Source organism: Mya arenaria, chromosome 7, assembly GCF_026914265.1.
Source record: "Mya arenaria isolate MELC-2E11 chromosome 7, ASM2691426v1".
Taxonomy (NCBI): domain Eukaryota; kingdom Metazoa; phylum Mollusca; class Bivalvia; order Myida; family Myidae; genus Mya; species Mya arenaria.
The window spans coordinates 35,579,296-35,605,379 of record NC_069128.1 but is presented as its reverse complement, the minus strand read 5'-3'; the positions used below and the strand labels follow the sequence as shown (position 1 = coordinate 35,605,379).

At 35.2% G+C, this 26,084-nt stretch overlaps 1 protein-coding gene across 1 annotated transcript; it reads right to left on the bottom strand.

Annotated features, from left to right (window-relative positions):
* Nucleotides 1–253: 253 nt before the first annotated feature.
* On the bottom strand, nt 254–21,255 carry LOC128240049 (uncharacterized). The gene is made up of 6 exons (XM_052956534.1): nt 21,097–21,255; nt 15,909–16,065; nt 14,689–14,829; nt 7,432–7,497; nt 4,216–4,311; nt 254–2,566 (listed from the first exon to the last, which is right to left on the bottom strand). The coding sequence occupies exons 1-6, from the start codon at nt 21,124–21,126 to the stop codon at nt 2,406–2,408; spliced, it is 651 nt and encodes a 216-aa protein (XP_052812494.1). The 5' UTR covers nt 21,127–21,255; the 3' UTR covers nt 254–2,405.
* Nucleotides 21,256–26,084: the final 4,829 nt, after the last annotated feature.

Genomic DNA, 26,084 nt, shown 5'->3' with positions numbered 1-26,084 from the left:
GGTAGCAACTTGGGGCTTATCCAGTATTTGGAGTTAAATGTCGCGTTGCATAGAGCGCGCAACTTCCTCAGAAGCGAACTATAGATGGTTTAAATGTGTGAGAAAGGGTATGGGGTGGCTAAATAATTAGCTATTTGTAGTCTGAAGAGGTGCATCTTAATGTATTATGTTTATCTCCGTCTACTTTAGAAACATAAATGTAGTTCACTTGGACAACTTTAAGGAGGGGGCCTCAAATTAAAAGTAAAACACATTCTATTCTTATATTTATTCTTTTAAATAAGTTAAAGTACGATAAGACACGTCAAATGATTTATTTCAACGTTAAATGTATATTGGTGTATTTATTTCTTTATAGTCGTTTTGTATCATAAACATTTGCCTCGGAGGACACTCAGAACAAACAACGCGATCTTTGACTGTGTTTTCTATAGAACTAAATACACCGCTATACGTAGTTCAACGTAGTTCAACATGTGTTAGCTTAAATATCGGCGTAAGAAGAAGACTTGGAAAATAATATTGCAATACATATCATCTGCGTGTTAACAACAGTATTCTTAACAGTCCATGTTAAACAACTGATCATTACGTACACAATCTTATCAATATATATCATTGATATGCAAATCACTATTGATGGTGGCATCATTATTTATCATAAATATGCATAGTTGTTTTGAAAGTAACGTTATTATTTATCATAGGTATGCATAGTATTATTGAGGGTGGCATCATTTTATCATAAATATGCATAGTTATTTTGAAAGTAACGTGATTATTCATCATAGATACATAGTACTATTGAGGGTAACTAGTTACATATAGACCTAATTATTTCCATATTTTTTTCTTATTTTTCGAATGTAGTTCACTTCCTTACATAATGAATTGACTGTAGAGTGTTTGTAATTTTGACAATGTGGTCGTGTGATCAAACAACTGTGTCATTTTAAACTAATACAATTTTATTGAAGAAAACAACAAGTCAATCAAGTCAAATAAATCAACAAAACTACCAATCGGAACACCTCGGCCATAATCCAACATGAAGCTTGCCGGAGATGGCCGAGTTGGAACGATTGCAAAATTACCTCTATTTACATTCACATTAATTAAACCTGCACCGAAGATATAAAAAAAAATGCTGCTCAAACTCATACAGTCATTTTGATAGATTAGAAAACATTTACGCCGTTAGTATGCACTATGAATTGTTTATATTCCAAGCCTCATATGTGGACAGTGCATAGTTACGGTCAACGCAAAAATGTTCATCCTCAATCATGTACTGAGAGAGAGCACGTTTCATTCTAAAACACACACATACAAAATAACCATAACAAAAAACAAGAACACACAATCTCATGGGATATCAATGTACACAGAGTTCATTCAGATAAAACCTCAATGTACATTGATTTCAATCTCATGGAATATCAATGTTCACAAACTTCAATAGCATGTGATGTCAATGTACACAAAGTTCAATCCCATTGGACTTCAATGTACACAGAGTTCAATCCCATTGGACCTCAATGTTCAATCCCATTGGACCTCAATGTACACAGAGTTCAATCCCATCGGACTTCAATGTACACAGAGTTCAATCCCATTGGACTTCAATGTACACAGAGTTCAATCCCATTGGACTTCAATGTACACAAAGTTCAATCCCATTGGACTTCAATGTACACAGAGTTCAATCCCATTGGACTTCAATGTACACAGAGTTCAATCCCATTGGACTTCAATGTACACAAAGTTCAATCCCATTGGACTTCAATGTACACATAGTTCAATCCCATTGGACTTCAATGTACACAGAGTTTAATCCCATTGGACTTCAATGTACACACAGTTCAATCCCATTGGACCTCAATGTACACAGAGTTCAATCCCATTGGACTTCAATGTACACAGAGTTCAATCCCATTCGACTTCAATGTACACAGAGTTCAATTCCATTCGACTTCAATGTACACAGAGTTCAATCCCAATGGACCTCAATGTACACAGAGTTCAGTCCCATTCGACTTCAATGTACACAGAGTTCAGTCCCATTCGACTTCAATGTACACAGAGTTCAGTCCCATTCGACTTCAATGTACACAGAGATCAATTCCGTTGAACTCCAATGTACACAGTGTTCCGGAATAAGACTCTGACTTATCAAGGTGCGACTCGCATGATCGATTATTCGGATCTTTTTTGTAGTTATCCTTTTTTTAAATAGAGCAAATGACAGAAGAGCTTATGGAAAATTAATTGAAAATAAAAGTACAATTTCCGAAGCAACTGGTGACACTAACAATGCATTTAATTGAGTGCAAGGTCGTTTATAAGAGAGCTAATTAAGGCTTTTGTCTGGCATAATGTAACTAGATATAACTGTAGTTTATCGCTTATCCAAAATTTGCCATTTCTCCAGCGGAGTTATTGCAATCTTTGCTTAGTTCGTGTTGGTTTTCACCAGTGTAATTGCAACCCCCTAAGGCATCATCATATTTATAGCCCTTTGCAGTCTCGCATACACAGAACTTCTTATCACAACTCGGCCAACCATCTGAAAAGAGAGTAGTTTTATACATTTTGTAACTTTATGAAATCGAAATTGGCCAAGAATATTATAGTTTAAAATGTTAACAATATATGAGCAACATTATGCAATCGATTCTTATCCAATTATTACGATTAGGACAATACGTATGGTTCCGCCTTAACAAATAGGGACCGACTCTGATTTTTTTAAGAGAATCAGTTCGAAAAAATTGGTACAATGTATTAAATATTTGGGTATGAAAGTGTGTTACTTAGAACAAGAAGTGTCAAAGACAATAGTTTCCAGACATTAACGCAAAAAATGGCTAATTTAAAGACAAAAACTAAAAACGTTTTCAAAACGATCATTCTGTCAGAGTGCTGCTTAAGAATATTCAGCAACATGTTTATTCTTGTTTTAAGACTTTTCCCTAACTGCAGCAAACCGAAATTTAATCGTAACTCAAAGGAAAGTTTTGGCTTATGGAAGACGAGCTGAATAGAAAACCATTGTATTAAGACTTGTACTATGTACATCATATATAATGCATACACTGTTCATATGTAATATTAACGTTTATCTACAATATGTGCATGTATTCTTAATTGTAAGAGATTCTTTAACATATAAAAAAGTTTATCACTCCATTCTTGTCATCATATTTTAAAAATTATAAATGTTTGTACACAGAGGAATGTGTTTAATAACAAGGTTTAGTTTTTTTTCTTTCTATGATCAATATAACATCGACATATAGACATAAAACGGCATTCATCTCCAAAATCAGTAGTATGACACATTAAACAATATAGATCTGTCTTTGCTCTGAATTGAAACTTTAAATTTACGGAATTTTTTTCCTTAAAAATACTATATTCGTATTATTTATATTAAACAACGAGACTTGGTGTCGTTCTATCCGTGACATCAGCGACAAATTGGTTTGAAGACATCATACAAGCGACATATACTGAATGCCATAACTTTATGATACCTAATTTTCTATGTAAGCGAATGCAGGGGGTCCAACGTGAATGCAGGGGGTCCAACGTAATTTATTTTGCGGAATCTTAAGTGTGGGAAATGTTAGATGCGGACCAAAATTTGTTAAAGTATTTTGGTGTTTCCGGAGGATATTTTGACCTGGTTTGACCTACCCGGAGGCCAGACGTGTCAGCTTCTCTCGGTTTTTCAACCTATGTTTCTATGGGCCTTAACAAAAAGTAATTAATTGTATAATCTGAAGGACTGCTTGTTTACAAAGTGAAAATAGAAACTTGCGTGACTTGAAACTGTGTTTTTAGTCAAAGTGTACCATTCCTGTACCTATTTTAAATATTTTGTTCTAGCATTTCCCTCCCTTAAGATTCCGCAAAAATAAATTACGTTGTACCCCCCCCCCCCCCCTGCAATGGATGCGCTTAAAACAATCCTAGCTAATGCTATATAGACTTATATAGTTTTTAGCGCAATCCGTATAGTCGGCATTAGAATTATACATGCTTTATTAATTGTCAAATATAGCGATTATTAAAGCCTCACGGGGAACTGCAAAGTATGGCTAACGGGACTTAAAATATCTTACCAACTTATGGGGAGATAAGTGCTCGCCTTAAAAAACCCTGGACGAAATGCCATTATCCATATACATGCAACATATGCTTTTCACTTACCCTGACCACAGCAAATGACATTCTCGCACTTTATTCCATCTGATCTTATACAGTCGTTGGCAGACCGACCACATGGCCGACCAGGTGGCTCTGTACCTAAAATAAATGTTGTGTAATATACTTTACGATGCTGATGGTGATGATGATAAGGATGATATACACGGTGTTACTGAACGTTTCGTCATAACCTAAGGGCCTGTTCACACGGCATGTTTTAACATACACATACATGCGTTAAGGGGTCAAACTATACACTAAGACCATACCAAATTGATGTTTCGTTCTGCAATTTCCGCACATTTTTTGAATATGTAAAAAAAAATATAAAAAATTGTGCGAACACACCTATATTTTCATCGCCAACCTGAATTTTGTGATAATTAGCGTTTTTGAAAGCTGAAATAGAACCAATTATAATCTTCATACAAAGTTCTAGTGTTTTTTGTGAAGGGAAGTGGCCGATGCGTGGAGTTTTATACTGAATATCGAACGGTTTAGCATTGGTTTCAATAAATATAATCAAAATGGCGACTTCCGGAAAAAACACCGTGGCTCGAATTTTGGAAATTTAATGTTATGTTAAAAGTGTTGTGATAATGCTCGAAGTCATCGTTCATCATTCCATGAAAAACATAATCATTAGTTACGCAATATAATATGTGTACCGGATACTGGTAGCTATAATATTGCGTAATTAACGATTGTTTTGTGGATGGAAATTGAAGTGAAAAATCACTCTCTTATTAAATTCAAGTTATGATACTCGTGATAAGAATTTGACCGTATGATATCGATGCTGTAGAAAACAGCTTAACACAACATGAACATGTTTCATTGTTGGGTCCAAAATGATTTTCAATGTCATTTTTTACCAAATACTGACAAAAACAACAATTGCAAACAAGTATATGGGCACAAATAGCGATCAGTATAGAATGATACACTGGTCCGTATAGACTAACTTCTAAATTGTTTGATGCTGCCTGTATGAAACATGTTTTTTTAAACATACAAAATCAATCTTAAAAAAATGTCTTAATACAGTTGCAAATAATTCAGATAGATAAGTTGTTTCAAACCTTTTGTGAAAAGCAGAGTTATTATTATCATTTTTGTGAGTAAGTTTAGTGTAGAAATATATATATGATCGAAATTAAAATGCCATATTTTTCTTTTAATAAACAATTAAAAAAGTAAATCATTTATACGCGTGGTTCGCCTGATTCATCTGGACCCAATATAACAAGTAAATTCTCAATCTCAATTTTAAAGAGACACTCGTATTCAAAATCAATACATACACATGTATAGCAAACATAATTGTTGATTGATAAACCTTTAACTATTTATGAAATAGTGCATTTATGGAAAATATCCATTACTGATAACAAGATTGTAACCATGTATTTAATGGCTGAAAACGCACAAATATTAAATGATTGCTGAGTGCTAAAAGATTTACTGTGATCTACTTTCGTCTCATAAGGTAGAAATACCATGTTTTATGCACCTTTCTTTCAAATTAAACATTAAATTGTATTGATTGTGGGACATCTTATTTGGGAGAAAGAGTGTATCTTTAAGAAAAGGATTCAATTAGGTATTAGGTTGATACACATCAGTAATAAGTATTTTACGAAAAGTAGTTTAAGACCAAAACAAATGCACTTGAGTGATACATAAACAATTATCAATTGTATTCCAAAACCTTTTTTTTGCGCTAGAATCAGTTTTCTTGGAATATTAAAAAAATATTTTTATCAAAACAATAAATAAGAAAATGCAGAGTATTTTATGAGAAAATACGTTTATAAAAGAGTAGAAACATACAAGATATTGAATCATACTATGCTATTAGAGGTAAATTGGGTTGATATTGATATTAAGACTTAACTGAAGGTTGTTGTGGAATTGGGGCTGGTTTCAAAATTCAGACAAGGATATTTTTTCTGATATAAGTCTATTAAAATTAAACTGAGGTCGGGACCAATTTTGACGCCTGGGGCAAGATATTGTATAGGACATCTAAACAAAATTCCAAACAAAAAACGAGTATCATTTTGTTCTTGAATAAAAACTGTACACTGATATTAGAAAAACCACACATAGATAAGATTTATTATATATAAAACCGCATAAGCGAAGTACGCCAGGACAATATCAGCGCTCCGTATAAAACCGCATAAGCGAAGTACGCCAGGACAATTTCAGCGCTCCGTATAAAACCGCATAAGCGAAGTACGCCAGGACAATTTCAGCGCTCCGTATAAAACCGCATAGGCGAAGTACGCCAGGACAATTTTAGCGCTCCGTATAAAACCGCATAGGCGAAGTACGCCAGGACAATTTCAGCGCTCCGTATAAAACCGCATAGGCGAAGTACGCCAAGACAATTTCAGCGCTCCGTATAAAACCGCATAGGCGAAGTACGCCAAGACAATTTCAGCGCTCCTTATAAAACCGCATAGGCGAAGTACGCCAGGACAATTTCAGCGCTCCGTATAAAACCGCATAAGCGAAGTACACCAGGACAATTTCAGCGCTCCGTATAAAACCGCATAAGCGAAGTACACCAGGACAATTTCAGCGCTCCGTATAAAACCGCATAAGCAAAGTACACCAGGACAATTTCAGCGCTCCGTATAAAACCGCATAAGCGAAGTACACCAGGACAATTTCAGCGCTCCGTATAAAACCGCATAAGCGAAATACACCAGGACAATTTCAGCGCTCCGTATAAAACCGCATAAGCAATGTACGCCAGGACAATTTCAGCGCTCCGTATAAAACCGCATAAGCGAAGTACGCCAGGACAATTTCAGCGCTCCGTATAAAACCGCATAAGCGAAATATGCCAGGACAATTTCAGCGCTCCGTATAAAACCGCATAAGCGAAGTACGCCAGGACAATTTCAGCGCTCCGTATAAAACCGCATAAGCGAAGTACGCCAGGACAATTTCAGCGCCCCGTATAAAACCGCATAAGCGAAGTACACCAGGACAATTTCAATTCAAATTTTACTAATGTTAATTACGGGTTTTACCAAAGTAATAATTTTCTGTCGTATTTTGAAATGTTTGTTAATAATTGAGCTCTTTTCACACTTTTGTGGATGTTTTGTCTTTGTTGCAAGCGTCACATTTACTAATTTATATCTCAACCTATAAAACATGAACGAGTCCTTTTCAAATTAAATAATGTTGCATGACACTTACCATTCGGCGGTGGCGTCGTCGTCGGAGTCATGGTCGGTGGCGGCGTCGGAGGAGTCTTGGTCGTTTCTGTATTAGAGGATATATAAATAACACACAACATGTTTTATAAGATTGACAGAACATGGATCTTGCTGCGATTAACATCGATTTTAAACGCAGATGTATCTAATTTTGAACATCTGGTATAGAAAGAGTATTTCTGTAATAGCTCAACAGGCATTATTTGTGGTACTAATCATTGAGCAAAACGGAAACATCAGCGTCCGTACTTTTCACCATATCTTTAAATGCAAATCTTTGAAAATCTTCTTCTCAAAATCCGCTTCCTTTCACTAAATTTACACTATATGTCTATATGGAAAAAAATCTCTTTAAAAACAAAATACCATATTTTAAAATATGTTTATCGTAGTGTTCCTAAGGTGACCCTCTGTCAAATTCCTTCACGCCATTTTGATTAATAAATAACATGGTTGTGAAGGGCGGGGTTAGTTACCACTATATGTCTATATTGAAAGTTTTGAAAATCTTCTATTCAGAAACCATTGACCTGATTTTTCACAGAAATGTTTTTTAAGCGACCATATATCAAATTCCTTCATACCATTGATATTCATATCAAAACATGTCCGCCAGAAGCGGGGATAGTTTTCACTATATGTCATTGTGGAAAATATTTTATTCAGAAACAAAATGCCCGATTTTTACAGAAATGTTCCTAAGGTGACCTTTTGATCAATTTATTATTTGTTCTTCTTATTTTTTAATTTTTTATTATTATTATATTATTGTTTTACAATCACTGAAGATATCAACTTCAACCTTCATGAAATTCTTCACATTAACAACGTGCTCTTTTGCGACAAGGTATATAACTCCAACTTTAATATTGTAAGAGATATTGTTTTATAGGAGTGGGCATTTGGGCGGGCGGCACTCAGTATGTTTCCGATCAATAACTTAAGAGCCCTTTGTAATTATTCGACGTGTTACTCAGATGCTCACGGGAAGAGACGAAGGGATTTGGGAAGGTCTTATATCGCACATAAACAAAAAAGGAATTCCCGATCTGTGCCGCTTACTTCCTAATCTGAAGTATTCTGTGTGTAACGAGTTTTGAGCTTTATTTACGCTCTATACATATACATGTGGATTGGGAAAATTAAACATATTTTCATATTATAATATAAAGAAACTAATAAACGAATGAACCAGGCTTTTGAGGTAAAGATCTTATAAACTAATTATTGTTACTATGAAAAGACATAATTCCTTAAACAAATTCTCTCTCTCTCTCTCTCTCTCTCTCTCTCTCTCTCTCTCTCTCTCTCTCTCTATATATATATATATATATATATATATATATATATATATATAACGCAAAATACACTTAATTGGTATTTTGTATACTTTGGCATTTATGTCGATTTTTTTTTTTTTTTTTTTTTGATAATTGGATTTTTTTTGTGAGAGAGTCCCTGAGGTCTGATTTTATGGTACATTTTTTAAACGCGATTTACATGTAGGTTTTTTGTTTGTCTTTTTTAGAAAAGCCATAAAACATAGTTTTAGTCACAGCGATTTGTGTTGTATTCTATACTAAGGATTTTTCGAGAAAAAAAATCTGCAAAATTAAACTAAATATTAATGTAACCACAACTGTACACCAGGGGCCGTACTCATAAAGCATCTTAAGTCATTTTATGAATACCAGCCCTGGTCAAGATATTACTTTGAAGCCATACCTGCACCAAGTCAATTATTCTAACTATATTTGGGTTTGCATAATGATTTTTTTGTAAGACGTGTAAGTGAGCGCAAAAGGTTTTGAAATATGTAATCTTCAGCAGAGGCCATGCCTTACAACAGATGCCTAATTTGGTTACATGAAACTCCACATCTCAACTCAGTGCTGTATGCAAAATATGTTGAGTATGCGTCCTATCATTTTAGATAAAAACATGTTTGAAATTTTTTATCATAGGAATAATGGACTCTATTTCAGACATAGCCGGATTCGAGGGTTCGAGGATATCGTAGTGAGTTCGCTTTGTGAGTCCAAATTCATTGACTTATTGACTCAGACAACTGAATTCTTAAAAGTTTTAAAATATCTTAAACATACTGAATTTTGACATAAAAACTGCATTTTTAAAAACAACAACATTTTAACAAAAAATGCTTTTCTGAGTCTGATTGATTCTAAAATTTAGACTCAAGACGTTAGTGAATACATGTCCTGGGGCAATGATTACGATCAGTTTCAAACCTGAGTTCAGACTCGAGACGTTAATGAATACATGTCCTGGGGCAATGATTACGAACAGTTTCAAACCTGAGTTCAGACTCAAGACGTTAGAGAATACATGTCCTGGGGCAATGATTACGAACAGTTTCAAACCTGAGTTCAGACTCGAGACGTTAGTGAATACATGTCCTGGGGCAATGATTTCGATCAGTTTCAAACCTGAGTTCAGACTCGAGACGTTAGTGAATACATGTCCTGGAGCCATAATTACGAATAGTTTCAAACCTGAGTTCAGACTCGAGACGTTAGTGAATACATGTCCTGGAGCCATAATTACGAACAGTTCAAACCTGAGTTCAGACTCGAGACGTTAGTGAATACATGTCCTGGAGCCATGATTACGATCAGTTTCAAACCTGAGTTCAGACTCGAGACGTTAGTGAATACATGTCCTGGGGCCATGATTACGAACAGTTTCAAACCTGAGTTCAGACTCGAGACGTTAGTGAATACATGTCCTGGGGCAATGATTACGAACAGTTTTAAACCTGAGTTCAGACTCGAGACGTTAGTGAATACATGTCCTGGAGCCATGAATACGAACAGTTTCAAACCTGAGTTCAGTCTCGAGACGTTAGTGAATACATGTCCTGGGGCCATGAATTCGAACAGTTTCAAACCTGAGTTCAGACTCGAGACGTTAGTGAATACATGTCCTGGAGCAATGATTACGATCAGTTTCAAACCTGAGTTTAGACTCGAGACGTTAGTGAATACATGTCCTGGGGCAATGAATACGAACAGTTTCAAACTTGAGTTCAGACTCGAGACGTTAGTGAATACATGTCCTGGAGCAATGATTACGATCAGTTTCAAACCTGAGTTCAGACTCGAGACGTAAGTGAATACATGTCCTGGGGCAATGATTACGATCAGTTTCAAACCTGAGTTCAGACTCGAGACGTTAGTGAATACATGTCCTGGGGCAATGATTACGAACAGTTTCAAACCTGAGTTCAGACTCGAGACGTTAGTGAATACATGTCCTGGGGCAATGAATACGAACAGTTTCAAACTTGAGTTCAGACTCGAGACATTAGTGAATACATGTCCTGGGGCAATGATTACGAACAGTTTCAAACTTGAGTTCAGACTCGAGACGTAAGTGAATACATGTCCTGGGGCAATGATTACGATCAGTTTCAAACCTGAGTTCAGACTCGAGACGTAAGTGAATACATGTCCTGGGGCCATCATTACGAACAGTTTCAAACCTGAGTTCATCCTCGAGACGTAAATGAATACATGTCCTGGGGCCATCATTACGAACAGTTTCAAACCTGAGTTCAGACTCGAGACGTTAGTGAATACATGTCCTGGGTTCATCATTACGAACAGTTTCAAACCTGAGTTCAGACTCGAGATGTTAGTGAATACATGTTCTGGGGCAATGATTACGAACAGTTTCAAACCTGAGTTCAGACTCGAGACGTAAGTGAATACATGTCCTGGGGCAATGATTACGATCAGTTTCAAACCTGAGTTCAGACTCGAGACGTAAGTGAATACATGTCCTGGGGCAATGAATACGAACAGTTTCAAACTTGAGTTCAGACTCGAGACGTTAGTGAATACATGTCCTGGGGCAATGAATACGAACAGTTTCAAACTTGAGTTCAGACTCGAGACGTTAGTGAATACATGTCCTTTGGCCATGATTATGAACAGTTTCAAACCTGAGTTCAGACTCGAGACGTAAGTGAATACATGTCCTGGGGCAATGATTACGATCAGTTTCAAACCTGAGTTCACACTCGAGAGAGTTTTATCATTTGTTTTAGGTTCTTAAATGTAAACTGTATACTAATATTAGAAAAGCACAAAAGCTTACATACAATTTATTATGTACGACCAAATTTGATAAATTTTGTACAGTTAATCTCTTTTCAAAATATCAATGTAAATAGGCAACTAGCGATGTATGTATTAAAAATTTATACTATAATTGTTCTCTTCTAACGTTATTTTTGATATATTGCGTTGCATTATTAACGTTTAAAATATTAAAATTCTTACTTAATTGACTTGCTATTTGAATGACCATTGACTATGAAATAACTATATATATATAACTGTGTTCGTACGCATGTGCATATCCACGTCATGTTAGCAGCCTAAAGTGTTTTCATGTTCGACTTAGTCTGGTGGAAGGGACATAACTCAAATTGCAGCAGATATTTTAAGAGTTTCCTATATTTCACTCTAGTGACACTGTTCTTCACTTATGCGAAGGTAGTTAAAGTTACTTGAGAATTACCTGATAAGTTATTTTAAATACTTATTATGTTATATATATATATTATAATTAATAACACTACGATGGGGTAAGACAACAACCTCATGTCTTAATCTGAAATGAAAATTCGTGTCAATTTAAGTTAATACACGTTTTCAAAAAGCATAATGGGATGAAGAGTAATTTAAAGCAGCATTGTGATACTAATAAATTCCAACATGCGTAACCAACACAAAAATAGTTATTTTCTGCGTACTCCGTATCGACACAGTGAGTCCCGTGACCAGCGAAATTAGGTCCTGTATCTCGCGTAACAAAACGGGGGGAGGGGGTCACCCCCAGTTTTGGTATGAGATCAACAATATCCGATACCGATAGAGAACAGTCCAATATATCATTGCTCAATGTTTTAATGTCGATGTAATGTTGGAGTTAATTTATGATAGAGTCCTTTCAGTGCACCCTTTCGTAAAGCTTGCTATTATCACAAAATCAAGTTATGTGACCCTTTATGGATAATCTATTATAGCTCTTAAGGCTCACGGCGTTGCATACCCACACGGTATGTGAATGATTGTGAAGCAAGTTATGATAACTTATACTAAGTCACTCTCGTTGGCACGATGTTGCGCGAGACTTTGGTCTTGTTTTGTGGGGAAACCGGAGTACCGGGAGTCACCCACTTGACCGGCTTGGTGACCACTAACCAAACTCACATGCGCCCAGGCCGAGAATCGAACCTGGTCGCCTTAGTGAGAAGCGAGTGTACCGACCACTGCACCGGACAACCTGCACTTCAATACAAATATCGTTATGTTGAACATTTATTGTATAGATTCTGCCGTAAATTTACGGATTTCTCCGAGCACTCTTAAGCAGCGTAAAGTACGATATCTTATTGAAACAGGCCCCAGTGCATTGTATTGATTACTAATAATAAAAATTGAAATAAATAGTCCTATGTTTTGTTAAACTTATTTTTATCGACTTTCGTTTATTGTTTTTGAATGTCCAAAGTCAAATGTCCTGCAAGCACGGCATTCCATTTTTGGAATGATTGGGCAGTGACAGGTTTGGCAGTGACAGGTTTGGTAGTGACTGGTTTGGTAGTGACAGGTTTGGTAGTGACAGGTTTGGCAGTGACAGGTTTGGTAGTGACAGGTTTGGTAGTGACAGGTTTGGCAGTGACAGGTTTGGTACTGACAGGTTTGGTAGTGACAGGTTTGGCAGTGACAGGTTTGGTAGTGACAGGTTTGGTAGTGACAGGTTTGGTAGTGACAGGTTTGGTAGTGACTGTTTGGTAGTGACAGGTTTGGTAGTGACAGGTTTGGTAGTGACAGGTTTGGTAGTGACAGGTTTGGTACTGACAGGTTCGGTAGTGACTGTTTGGTAGTGACAGGTTTGGTAGTGACAGGTTTGGTAGTGACTGTTTGGTAGTGACAGGTTTGGTAGTGACAGGTTTGGTAGTGACAGGTTTGGTAGTGACAGGTTTGGTAGTGACTGTTTGGTAGTGACAGGTTTGTACTGACAGGTTTGGTAGTGACTGGTTTGGTAGTGACAGGTTTGGTAGTGACTGTTTGGTAGTGACTGGTTTGGTACTGACAGGTTTGGTAGTGACAGGTTTGGTAGTGACTGTTTGGTAGTGACTGTTTGGTAGTGACAGGTTTGGTAGTGACAGGTTTGGTAGTGACAGGTTTGGTAGTGACAGGTTTGGCAGTGACAGGTTTGGTAGTGACAGGTTTGGTAGTGACAGGTTTGGTAGTGACAGGTTTGGTAGTGACAGGTTTGGTAGTGACAGGTTTGGTAGTGACAGGTTTGGTAGTGACAGGTTTGGCAGTGACAGGTTTGGTAGTGACAGGTTTGGTAGTGACAGGTTTGGCAGTGACTGGTTTGGCAGTGACAGGTTTGGTAGTGACTGGTTTGGCAGTGACAGGTTTGGTAGTGACTGGTTTGGTAGTGACAGGTTTGGCAGTGACAGGTTTGGTAGTGACATGTTTGGCAGTGACAGGTTTGGCAGTGACAGGTTTGGTAGTGACAGGTTTGGTAGTGACAGGTTTGGTAGTGACTGGTTTGGTACTGACAGATTTGGTAGTGACAGGTTTGGTAGTGACAGGTTTGGCAGTGACAGGTTTGGCAGTGACTGGTTTGGTACTGACAGGTTTGGTAGTGACAGGTTTGGTAGTGACAGGTTTGGCAGTGACAGGTTTGGTAGTGACTGTTTGGAAGTGACAGGTTTGGTAGTGACAGGTTTGGCAGTGACTGTTTGGTAGTGACTGGTTTGGTAGTGACTGGTTTGGCAGTGACTGTTTGGTAGTGACTGGTTTGGCAGTGACTGGTTTGGTAGTGACTGGTTTGGTAGTGACTGGTTTGGTAGTGACTGGTTTGGCAGTGACAGGTTTGTTAGTGACTGTTTGGTAGTGACTTTTATTATTTTATTTGTATGGATGACCAAATAAAGTACTTTTTTTATTCTGATGCATGAATAATTTGTTTAAAAATGGAAACCATTAATGCCATAATTCATTAAACCAGTTTATAGTTTTCTACAATATATCCATCAATTCGAACTAAAGTTATTGAGCGGAAACCACCTGTTTTCACCCTCCCGCTCGATCATTTGCCCCACCAACGACATATATCCAAATCCAATAATTTCGAAATACCTGGATAATAATTATTAATATGTAATTAAAGTAATGAAAACGAAACTAACCAGGAACGCATTTCTTGCATTCATAGTCGAATATGAAGCCATCTTTGCAGATGCATATTTTACCATATCCGTATGTTTCGCATATGGCATTTTCATCTTTACAGTAATGACAGTCGTCACAACACTGGCCGACGTCGAGCGCTAAAATATAGACAAACACAAACGTCATGGTTACAGTAATAAATAAACATCACTAAGATAGGATTTATTAAAAGCGTTTCAATAAAACATTTACGGGGATGACGGGGGCACTGAAAAGCTAAAGACATATCATATAATGGTTTATCAATGTTTATGCCATTTTAACCGACTGAGGTAGAAATTATCATTTTCTCACAATTTCTAACTTGGCCTCCGCTTAAACTTCAGTCACGCTCGGGCAAAATGAAATTAAAAAAAATATAATTGAGTTCATTTCATTTAGGGAAATATGTCGTTGAGTGTTTGAATAAGCTTTTCAGAACGCTTTCCCGTACTCAGAATTTCCGTATATATATATCTCTGATTAGGTAACGTAACGTTTGTTTTTGAATTTGCATTAATGTACTTGAAATTTATTTAGTACAACTGTAACTGTTTCTGCAGATATCTGCTGTTGAAAAAAACTTGTTTAAAATAGTGTTGCAAATATGTATATAACGTAAATATGTGATGACATTATCACGAGATGATTTTCGATATCATGGAGTAAAATAATGATAAAGTGAGTGTTTTCAGATGCATTACCGGAAAAACTTGTTTACGGTCCAAAAACATGACCGAGTTCCTTTAACTCTCATTTTACACATGTTGCCAAAAACAAGGCGCATATGTTAAGCAAGGCTTAATCGATAATCGAATATAGTCAAGTTGCATAATTCACAATATAATGTAGACAAATATTTATTTATGCAAATCAAATATAAGAAAAGCGCCAACACACAAACAAAACTAATGAGCAATAACGAATAGATACTTTTTTGTAATACTTTGCATGTATTATACAATACAAAGATAACATAAAGCATCAACTAAAGATCTAACCTAGAAAGAATAGTCCCTAATAAGTAACAATAATCACATATTAAAGACCGGTCAACATGCTGATATACATGCATAAAGCAATATATAGGATGAGACATGAAAGGCCCGCAACTCTGGTTTCAATAGTTATACTCTATTAATATTGTCTGGTTAATCCCTTTTTCGACTGCAAAAATCGGCTTGCTATTGTTACTTACGGGTACACGGACATGGTGGGGGTTCACTCGAGGTTTCACTTGAGGATTCGCTCGAAGATTCGCTGGATTCAGATTCAGATTCCCCCTCGTAGTAGTATTCAGAATGAAGAAGTCCACCTCCAAATCTACATTGTACAGCTGCCAGGAGAGCAAGGGTCTGTTTATAAATGAAGAAATGAGGTTAAAAATTGTTTCATAAGAAAACTGTTCAATTTTCGATATTTTTTTGATTTGGTCGATTAATGTTAGAAATTGCTACACCATTATAATAACAATGACAAACAAATGGTTTACATACCACGTGGTTAAAAGGTATTTTACACAGAAATGTGATGCGAATATTGACCATATGCGCTAAATAATGAAGAGGCTGTTGTCCATATGTACAAAATCATGAAGGGGCTAGTATCCTATGTTGAAGGGCTATCGTCCGCATGTGCAATATCATGAAGGTACTTTTGTCAGCCTATGCAGATTTGAGCTCAGGGGCTAATGTCCTAGGGTCTTAGGGGTAAATGTCCTAGGGGCTAATGTCAGTCTACCATATATCAGTTGTATGTGGGCAAATCCTTACTCAAAACTGTCCAGTATATTAAGCGTGACTTTGTGACAAATATGTTCCCAGTCTGTTTGACCCTCTTTCTCTTTCAACCTACCACATAGTTAGTTCTTAATAGGATTTTCCGTACACGTACCTATTATGTTAATCAATTTTGGGGCAATATTTACTAAGGGAAAACACCCAAATGCGGCTGAAAATGTCCGAAGTTTCTATCGACGTTCTGTTTACATATGACATCAAACCACATGGTATGTTTACCCTTAATCAAACATCAGTTAATGAAATGTATACTATGTTTTATATCGCGACCTGATTGATTGGCAAAAAAACAGGCTCATTTCAAACCCTCGTAAGAGTTTTGAGCAATCTACTTTCCTGAAGAACAGAACAGAACAGTTCTTCAGGATTAATTTGGAACGCAATAACCTTTGGATATGTTTCGTTATCATTTCCGTTATAATTCACAACTTAAAGATATTCTTGGAAAGACCTAAAATCATACTTTATATACAATGACACCTAAATCAGAACTATAAATGCATACAGGCAACCCTGTTTTAAGTGGCCACCAGTATTGAGTGGCCATTGACAAATTGTACAATTTGACTACTTCACAAATCACATGAAACCAGGCTGTGAATCTGGTTACGTTTGTTTAGGCTCTTACCGTCAACATAGTGCAATAACTGAATAACTGCTCATAGAAATAGAAGTAGATATTGAGTTCTTGCACTAAGGTAACGTTATGTTTTCAAATTTTCTTCCAACAAGTCATTAAGTTAACTGTCAAAAAAGCATGAACATTAAAACACTTCTGAATTTGTTAAAACATAATTAGAAATATGAAAGGCGGTGTTTACGGGATGTTAATTTGCATTGTGAAATTTTAATTCATCAATATCGTCCATTACTGTATTTTCCACAGTTCATTGTCTCCATTGTCAACCCGAAGGTGAATGGATCTCGGCTAACGCCTCGGTCAATATTCACCTTCGGGGATTGACTGGCAGGCCTTTAAACGACATATGACGCTTGGTGGTTTGTAATATTTCTTAAATAGGGAACATGGTTTCGCCTTTTCCCACCCCTGCTTTTTTTAAATTCTTTGGTCAAAGGTATACAAATTATCACACGATTAACAATTTACATAAGATACAATGTCATTGATACAAATAAATTGAACGTTTTCTTTTTAAATAAAATAAAATATGTTTGAAATAAGGAAAAATATCTATTACTTTGGATAAATGTAACTGTTTGAGCTTAATTGTGATGATCAAAACAAATAAGTCGGCGCGCCCAGTGACGACTTAATTGTTTTGGAGAACAAAAATAAATGCTAATTTTCTTAGTTTTGATCGTGAAATATCTATATACTAGCCAGCGCGCTTCTTAATTATCCATTTTATAACTAAATGCAAATTTGAGTACGAACAGTCTCAAGTCCGAATTCAGACTCAAACTTTAATTTAATAGCTATCGTCATTCCATTTCATCGTTTTACACAAATTAAGTGAATAATAAATTATTTATTTTCATTCCATTTGTTTCTGCTATAAAACATGGAGATCAATGAAAAGAACATACCTTCCCCCAGCAAGAGAACATGATTCAAACGTTATTTAGTGAATAAAATATTTGATCATTATTCACTATGCCTTAATAAATGTAGAGATTGTCAGTTGATTCCAATTACATAGTACCTGTTGCTAACTGGATAGGAAATCTTCTCTAGTTCCGTTTGGAGACATTTTGTTAATTAAGTGTGATGCTTATATCAATTTCAATAACATATTATACGTATGATAAATGTTTTCTTAAAAGTAACACATTCATGCATCAATTGTGGTATAATATATTAAAATAAATTATGAATAAAAATAACAGTAATTCTGTATATAATCGCTGATTGATACGATAACAGAATTACTGTTATTTTTATTCAAAGTCATTGTCATGATGAATTGGTCTGTTCATTTCTTTAATAAAACATCCAGTACTGCACAGCAGGACACGGAGATCTACGATCTGATATATATTGTCCATTTCACTTTTTTATATCAATGCTAGTATATAAAACAAATTCTAAATTTGACTAAGCATTTTCAATTTTTTAGTGTTTATGATTCATCCTTCGAAAGTTTTATCATTTTTTTTATTTTTATTTTCTTAATATGAAACAGACTCTAAGTGAAAAACATTGAGTGTAATTAAAATGAATTTTTCTTTAATAATTATCAAATTTAATATCAAAAGGAAATTCTACTGTAATCAAGATATACAATTTGTTAATATTAGGTAATTTTAACGGGACTGTCAACCTATTTATCCATTTTAACGGGACTGTCAACCTATCTATCCATTTTAACTATAATAAAATATACCTTTCAATCAAACTCACTATTCTTTTGTAATATATTCAATGTAATAGTTAATAATTGTTGACATTGATACGGCCCTGAGGACTTTCAAAACCAATGCGATCGATCACTGTCCAATGGATTTATACAAGACGTTAAATGCCTAATTTATGGTATGTTTGGCATAATAATTCTCTGCGGTGCATCCTTTGGTTATAGCACTGATGTCACAACAGGGGTTTTATAACCTGTGCATTTGTTTAATGGCTCTGGGCCAATTACAGTTGACACATTTTAGAGTAAATAAATTGTCTCACTAATACATATACACAAAATGCAGAGCCAATTTACTAATTTGACCGACAGGAAATAACAAACAAACAAAGAGAAATAAGTGTTAAAAAATATAAGGTAATTTATATATTTCAATCCACTTAAACACATGGTCAACCATGTTATATCCAAATTGTGAAGCATCATGGTTAAATCATATTAATGCGCTATTATATTTAACATACAAGGTTACTCTTATCCATATTTTGAAGCATTGTAAAAATAATGTTATTATCATATATTTACATTAACACTTCATTCCATAACGATGGTTGTTGTTTATCAATTTCACAATGCTCCGGTTTCCCAAACAACACAAGACAACACTCTCGCGTAAATTCGTACCAACGAGAGTAACTAATATCATGTTGTAATAACTTGTTTCACAATCGTTGTAAAATAAATAAGTTTAAACTAGCCTAACTATAGAGATTTACGTTAAAAATATTGTAAGTCCTATTATTGTAGATGGCTTTCCTTACACAATTAAAAAAAGTTATTAATATCAAGACCGGCTCTAATCGGTAATTCTAAATACATATATTTTGCAATGAAAAATATGACTGGGTTATTAGTACAAACTGATGCTTTATTTTACATTCTAATATGCATTAATCTTACACGTGCTAGATGTAAATTGCCACACATTGTTTCCCTCTGATATTACACTTTTGTTACCATCCTGTTTGCTATCGCTATAAATATAGTAAAAAATTTATGCGAAATAAATCACTTTTGTATTGTTGTTGTTTTTTTGTATAAAAAGATGTGTACCTACTACATTGAAAGTATACACTACGAGCGCGAATCGCAAGTTATGCATAATGCTGGGTTCACATCTGTTTTGTACCGTATTGTCAAGCCTACCGTTCAGAGTACCGTGGGTATATGGGATTATCACTGTTACTGAGCCGCACCCTGCTAATACCGCTACATGTTGGTTACCGTTTGGTTATATGAGAATTGATACACAAACACAAAGAAAACATTCCCGTATTCGATATCCTTATTAGCTATATTACCGAACTGTTTTGCAATCTAGAACAAGGCAACTGCAACATGGGAAGTAAATTATATCAGCATCTAAAATGCCAGTCCTCAGATCCGTTTAGAAACATTTTAAATATTTTTATTTGCATAACGTTCTTTCACTTTTTTTATTTCATTGAACTGAATAAATACGGCTTAACCTATACGGTACAACCATATTTTTTTTATTCTAGCACACCGGATAGGCATTTTTGGTGAATTTAGCCCTGCTGGAAAATTCTATCTGGCACCCACCAGATGAGTCACGCGCTGTCACGTAATACTTTTTAGTTCTTTAATCATACACTTTATTTAACCATAACAATGAGATTTCAATAGAGTTCCTTAAACATTTACTTTACCAAAATATACCTTCAAAACAAAACAAAATAACTCTTAAAAGACGTGATACTGAAGAAACTTTTTTACGTATGCAGCGAATAAAAATTACAGCGCGTCATGACGTCAGTAAACATCATCGCACGCGCTTTTTGGTGAAATTTACAAAAAGCGATTTCTATGTATTCTTTTCACAAAAAAGTAAATTTAGGTAAGATAGAAGAAATGTCAATCATGTGTGTCCGGTCCAGATAGGAATATCCGACCCTCAGGCACGCTGCGTAGCAACGCAGGTGCCCTCCTGTCGGATTTTTCTATCCGCACAGGAAACACATGACAGATATTATTAATACTATGTTAGTGGACAAAATTTATAACTAATTCATCATTCGTCTTAATTTTAATATTTAACCACGACTGAATTTCATTTTTCTCAATTTCTTATAAATGCGAAAAAACGAATTTCACATTTTTCAAATCATGTGATTTAATCTGAGAATTTAGAATACCGTATTTACACTTTTGTAAATGATTTTATATTAATAATAAATAAAATCAGACTTACGAGAAATATCCTCAACATTTTAAACAGCATCCGTAAAATCACTTTTCACCCGACACTCGCAATATCCCAAATAATCCTGCTGTCCACCGATATATACTGAACTTAAAAAAATAGTCCTTTGGGCTGGTTTTCATTCAAAGCATCCATTGCACGCTCAGTAAGCTGTCGTTTCCTGATGCGTGCGCATATACAAGATTGAATTTCCGGATGCACACGTAGACAATTGTGCAGTCTGACGCAAGCGTAGAAATATTAATGTCCTTGAGAAATTATTATGTAATATAATGATGAAACTGATAGCGATTTTTATTTCAATATGGTACCATCTGTTTGATTGTTAACGCCTTGAATATTCAGTCATACAAGATAGTGTATTATGCATAAGAAATATAACCAAAACTATGCAAGTATATGAAAACAATATGATTTAAGTTAAAATTGAAAGTATAAACATGATGAAATGTAAAATTTTTGGAGAATAATTATAATCGATTCCAAATTTGAACAGAAAATCGTTTTATTTAGCTGTTCTAGTTTTTTCCAAGAACATCCGAAACTAGTTATGTCGAAGTCGTTTAGACCTCGGGAAATACTTCTAGATAACGAACATTCGATATTAACGAAATACAGAACATGTCAAACTAAAAAGAAAACTATGAAAACAGTAAGATATAACCAGAACAATGAAATAACAAAGTTCGACAAAACAAACGACTGTATTGACCACAAGCGTGCCATCATTCACTCACCTGAACGACTGTATTAGCCACAAGCGTGCCATCATTCACTCACCTAAACGACTGAATTGGCCACAAGCGTGCAATCATTCACTCACCTGAACGACTGTATTGGCCACAAGCGTGCAATCATTCACTCACCTGAACGACTGTATTGGCCACAAGCGTGCCATCATTCACTCACCTGAACGACTGTATTGGCCACAAGCGTGCCATCATTCACTCACCTGAACGACTGTATTGGCCACAAGCGTGCCATCATTCACTCACCTGAACGACTGTATTGGCCACAAGCGTGCCATCATTCACTCACCTGAACGACTGTATTGGCCACAAGCGTGCCATCATTCACTCACCTGAACGACTGTATTGGCCACAAGCGTGCCATCATTCACTCACCTGAACGACTGTATTGGCCACATGCGGCCACATGCGTGCCATCATTCACTCACGTGAACGACAGTATTGGCCACAAGCGTGCAATCATTCACTCACCTGAACGACTGTATTGGCCACAAGCGTGCAATCATTCACTCACCTGAACGACTGTATTGGCCACAAGCGTGCCATCATTCACTCACCTGAACGACTGTATTGGCCACAAGCGTGCCATCATTCACTCACCTGAACGACTGTATTGGCCACAAGCGTGCAATCATTCACTCACCTGAACGACTGTATTGGCCACAAGCGTGCAATATAAAAGTATCAAAATTATCATTTCTTCATCTGTTTTTCAATTGGCTATGCAACATTGGTCAACATAAAAAGTTGCGTTGTTTTTTATACGGTACTTTGGGCTTAAAATGATTAACAATAAACAGAACTGCGAATAAGGAATGAGGAACGGAAACGGTGACCTCTTAACTTTTTTACTAATACCTTTTTTGAAGAAATAACTATGCAGAAGTGGTCTAGACAAACAGGTTATGAGAATGCCATTTTATTTGAGTGTGTTTTAGTGCTTTAAAAACGCACCCGAAAAGTCCGAATACAGAATTCTGTAAATTATATCGATTTCAAGGTGTCTATATTTTCATTTGTTTGACGAAATATTAGGCAATATTGATTTAAACAAAAAGGTTTAAATAAATACATTCTATATTCTAGTTGGATGGAGTGCTTTAACTACTTAATAACACGCTATAAGTCGAATAAGATATAAGGAACTGGTTTCTTATTCCTTATTCAAAATCTAATAAGGAACAGAAACGCTAAATTTTCAACTGTTTACAAATACATTTTTTTTATAAAATAACTTAAAAAAATTGGTCTTAAACAAATAAATTGCAGAAATGCATCTAATCAAGAGGATTTTAGTTCATAAATTGCTTTAAAAACGCACCAATTTCCGAATTAGAAACATAATTCCTGACAAGTTCAAAATTCAACTAAATACCCTTTTGATCACTTTTTGACAAATATATTATGAAGTAAAGTGATCTACATAAAATAATATATATAATATATAACTACTTCCTTATTCCTTATTCAAACTCGAATAAGGAACAGACAAGGTGAATTTTCAACCATTTTACTAATACATTTTTTATCAAATAACATAGCAGAAGTGGTCTACATAAAAAATGTGCAGAAATGCATTGTCTATTCAAGATGGTTTCAGTGCTTAACGTGCTTTAAAAACATTTGCAGAAATGCACTGACTATTCAAGTGTATTTTAGTGTTTAAAGTGTTGTAGAAACGCTCCAAAATCCGAATGAGAAACAACATTCTGTGAAAAAATCTCAGTTTCAAAGTGTCTTATTTGCTCATTTTTAACGAAATTAGTCTAAACAAATAGTTTGCATAAATGCATTGTCTAATTCAGCAGGATGTAGTGCTATAAGTACTATATAACGCACGAGTCGAATAAGGAATAATGAACTATACGGAACTGAAACGGTGAAACGTTTTTACTAATACATTTTTTTATCAAATAGCTTAACAGAAGTGGTCTTAATAAAAAGAAAATGCAGTAATACATTGTCTATTCAAGAGGATTTTAGAACTTGTGGAACAGAAATCTTGAAAACGTCAAAAAATTATCTTCGGAGTCCCCGTTTTATCACTTTTTGGAAAGTAACTTTGCAGAATTGGTCTACATGAAACGTTTGATTAATTCGTATGATAAATGCTCGTCTCCTAAGAGAAGGCAGACATGGGACTACTACAATCACAGAGGTCAGGTAAAACGATATGGTAAAAACTAAGCGAACTGCCCAAACTTTCAAGCAGGTATAGTTGATTTGTTGTTTCCGACCATCGATGTTATATTGAGGGTCAGACTTTGAGGGAAAGAATGGTACTTCCATGCAATATTTCACTCGTGGTTGTTAATTAAGTTTCAATTAAAACACGAACTATTACTATAACATTTCCGATCCCTTGTATGAAAATGCAAATCATACATCCAAACAGAGATTATTTAAAAGGTTAACATTCAAATCTGCGAAGATGTAGTGTTTCATCGTTTACCATTATAAACAATGCAATATATTATTGTTAACAAAATAAAACAAAAAATCAAATGGCTGTTCATTTGATAAATTAAAGATAGTGCTTAAGTTATGAGTTGACTTATACAAATATAACTGGTTCAAGATCATTTATAGAACAGAACAGAACACACATTTATTTCAACACATAAGATCATTGAATTTTCTACATCAAGGAAATACGTTGTCAGCACATGCTTTTTATTATTTAAGATTTCCATGGCGGTTGTCTACAGTTTATACTTGTTTGGACACTTATGATAACAGCGTGGTATACGAGTATATATAGTTTTATTATCTGTATATTGGTTGCATTCAATGACATTATGAAATTCGTCTTCTAATGCATTTCAATTTGGACAAACTTTCTGTATTATATTAAATCATTTGCTGTAAATTTCTGTAAATTAACACACTAAAGATATGGTTAAAATATTTCTATAATTTTTTTTTCTTGAGGTGGATAACTTACTTTCGAAACTTTGAACAAGAATTTTCTCTTTATATTTGTTTCATAAGAAAAATTATGGTTGAATAGTATTCTCCTAGCGCGGTCGATGCATGCTTGAACCTTGTAGATAGTTCTTACGAAGGTGTCATTTGGCATACTTATGGCTTTATTACTGTATCAAATAATACTGATAATACAATACTACACTTAATCAAATAGACCAGTGTCTCGAACATGTTGAGAATTTTTAAACAAGAGTATCCATTAGATTGACAATCGCTCTGAATTTCCCTTCTGAACTTCTGAACCAAATTGCAAGAACAGGTCTTATAAATTTATCAAAAAGTTCCAATCTTGTTTACGTGTTATATTACTGAAATAATGAAAGTTTTGCCTTATGGGCTTGACCTGAAAGCGCTTGATGATATGCATTGTTTACGTGTTATATTACTTAATTAATGTAAGTTTTGCCTTATGGACTTGACCTGAAAGCGCTTTGATGATATGCATTGTTTACGTGTTATATTACTGAATTAATGTAAGTTTTGCCTTATGGGCTTGACCTGAAAGCGCTTGATGATATGCATTGTTTACGTGTTATATTACTGAATTAATGTAAGTTTTGCCTTATGGACTTGACCTGAAAGCGCTTGATGATATGCATTGTTTACGTGTTATATTACTGAATTAATGTAAGTTTTGCCTTATGGGCTTGACCTGAAAGCGCTTTGATGATATGCATTGTTTACGTGTTATATTACTTAATTAATGTACGTTTTGCCTTATGGGCTTGACCTGAAAGCGCTTGATGATATGCATTGTTTACGTGTTATATTACTGAATTAATGTAAGTTTTGCTCTATGGGCTTGACCTGAAAGCGCTTGATGATATGCATTGTTTACGTGCTATTTTACTGAATTAATGTACGTTTTGCCTTATGGACTTGACCTGAAAGCGCTTTGATGATATGCATTGTTTACGTGTTATATTACTGAATTAATGTAAGTTTTGCCTTATGGGCTTGACCTGAAAGCGCTTGATGATATGCATTGTTTACGTGTTATATTACTGAATTAATGCAAGTTTTGCCTTATGGACTTGACCTGAAAGCGCTTGATGATATGCATTGTTTACGTGTTATATTACTGAATTAATGTAAGTTTTGCCTTATGGGCTTGACCTGAAAGCGCTTGATGATATGCATTGTTTACGTGTTATATTACTGAATTAATGTAAGTTTTGCCTTATGGGCTTGACCTGAAAGCGCTTTGATGATATGCATTGTTTACGTGTTATAATACTG

What these genes read in the sequence shown, in the direction of transcription:
- LOC128240049 (XM_052956534.1), bottom strand. Translation starts at nt 21,126, where the DNA reads ATGCTGTTTAAAATGTTGAGGATATTTCTC. An exon ending in ATGCAAGAAATGCGTTCCTG is followed by an intron (nt 7,498 to 14,688) that starts GTTAGTTTCGTT and finishes CCTCTAATACAG; the next exon opens with AAACGACCAAGACTCCTCCG. An exon ending in TGTCATTTGCTGTGGTCAGG is followed by an intron (nt 2,567 to 4,215) that starts GTAAGTGAAAAG and finishes CTCTCTTTTCAG; the next exon opens with ATGGTTGGCCGAGTTGTGAT.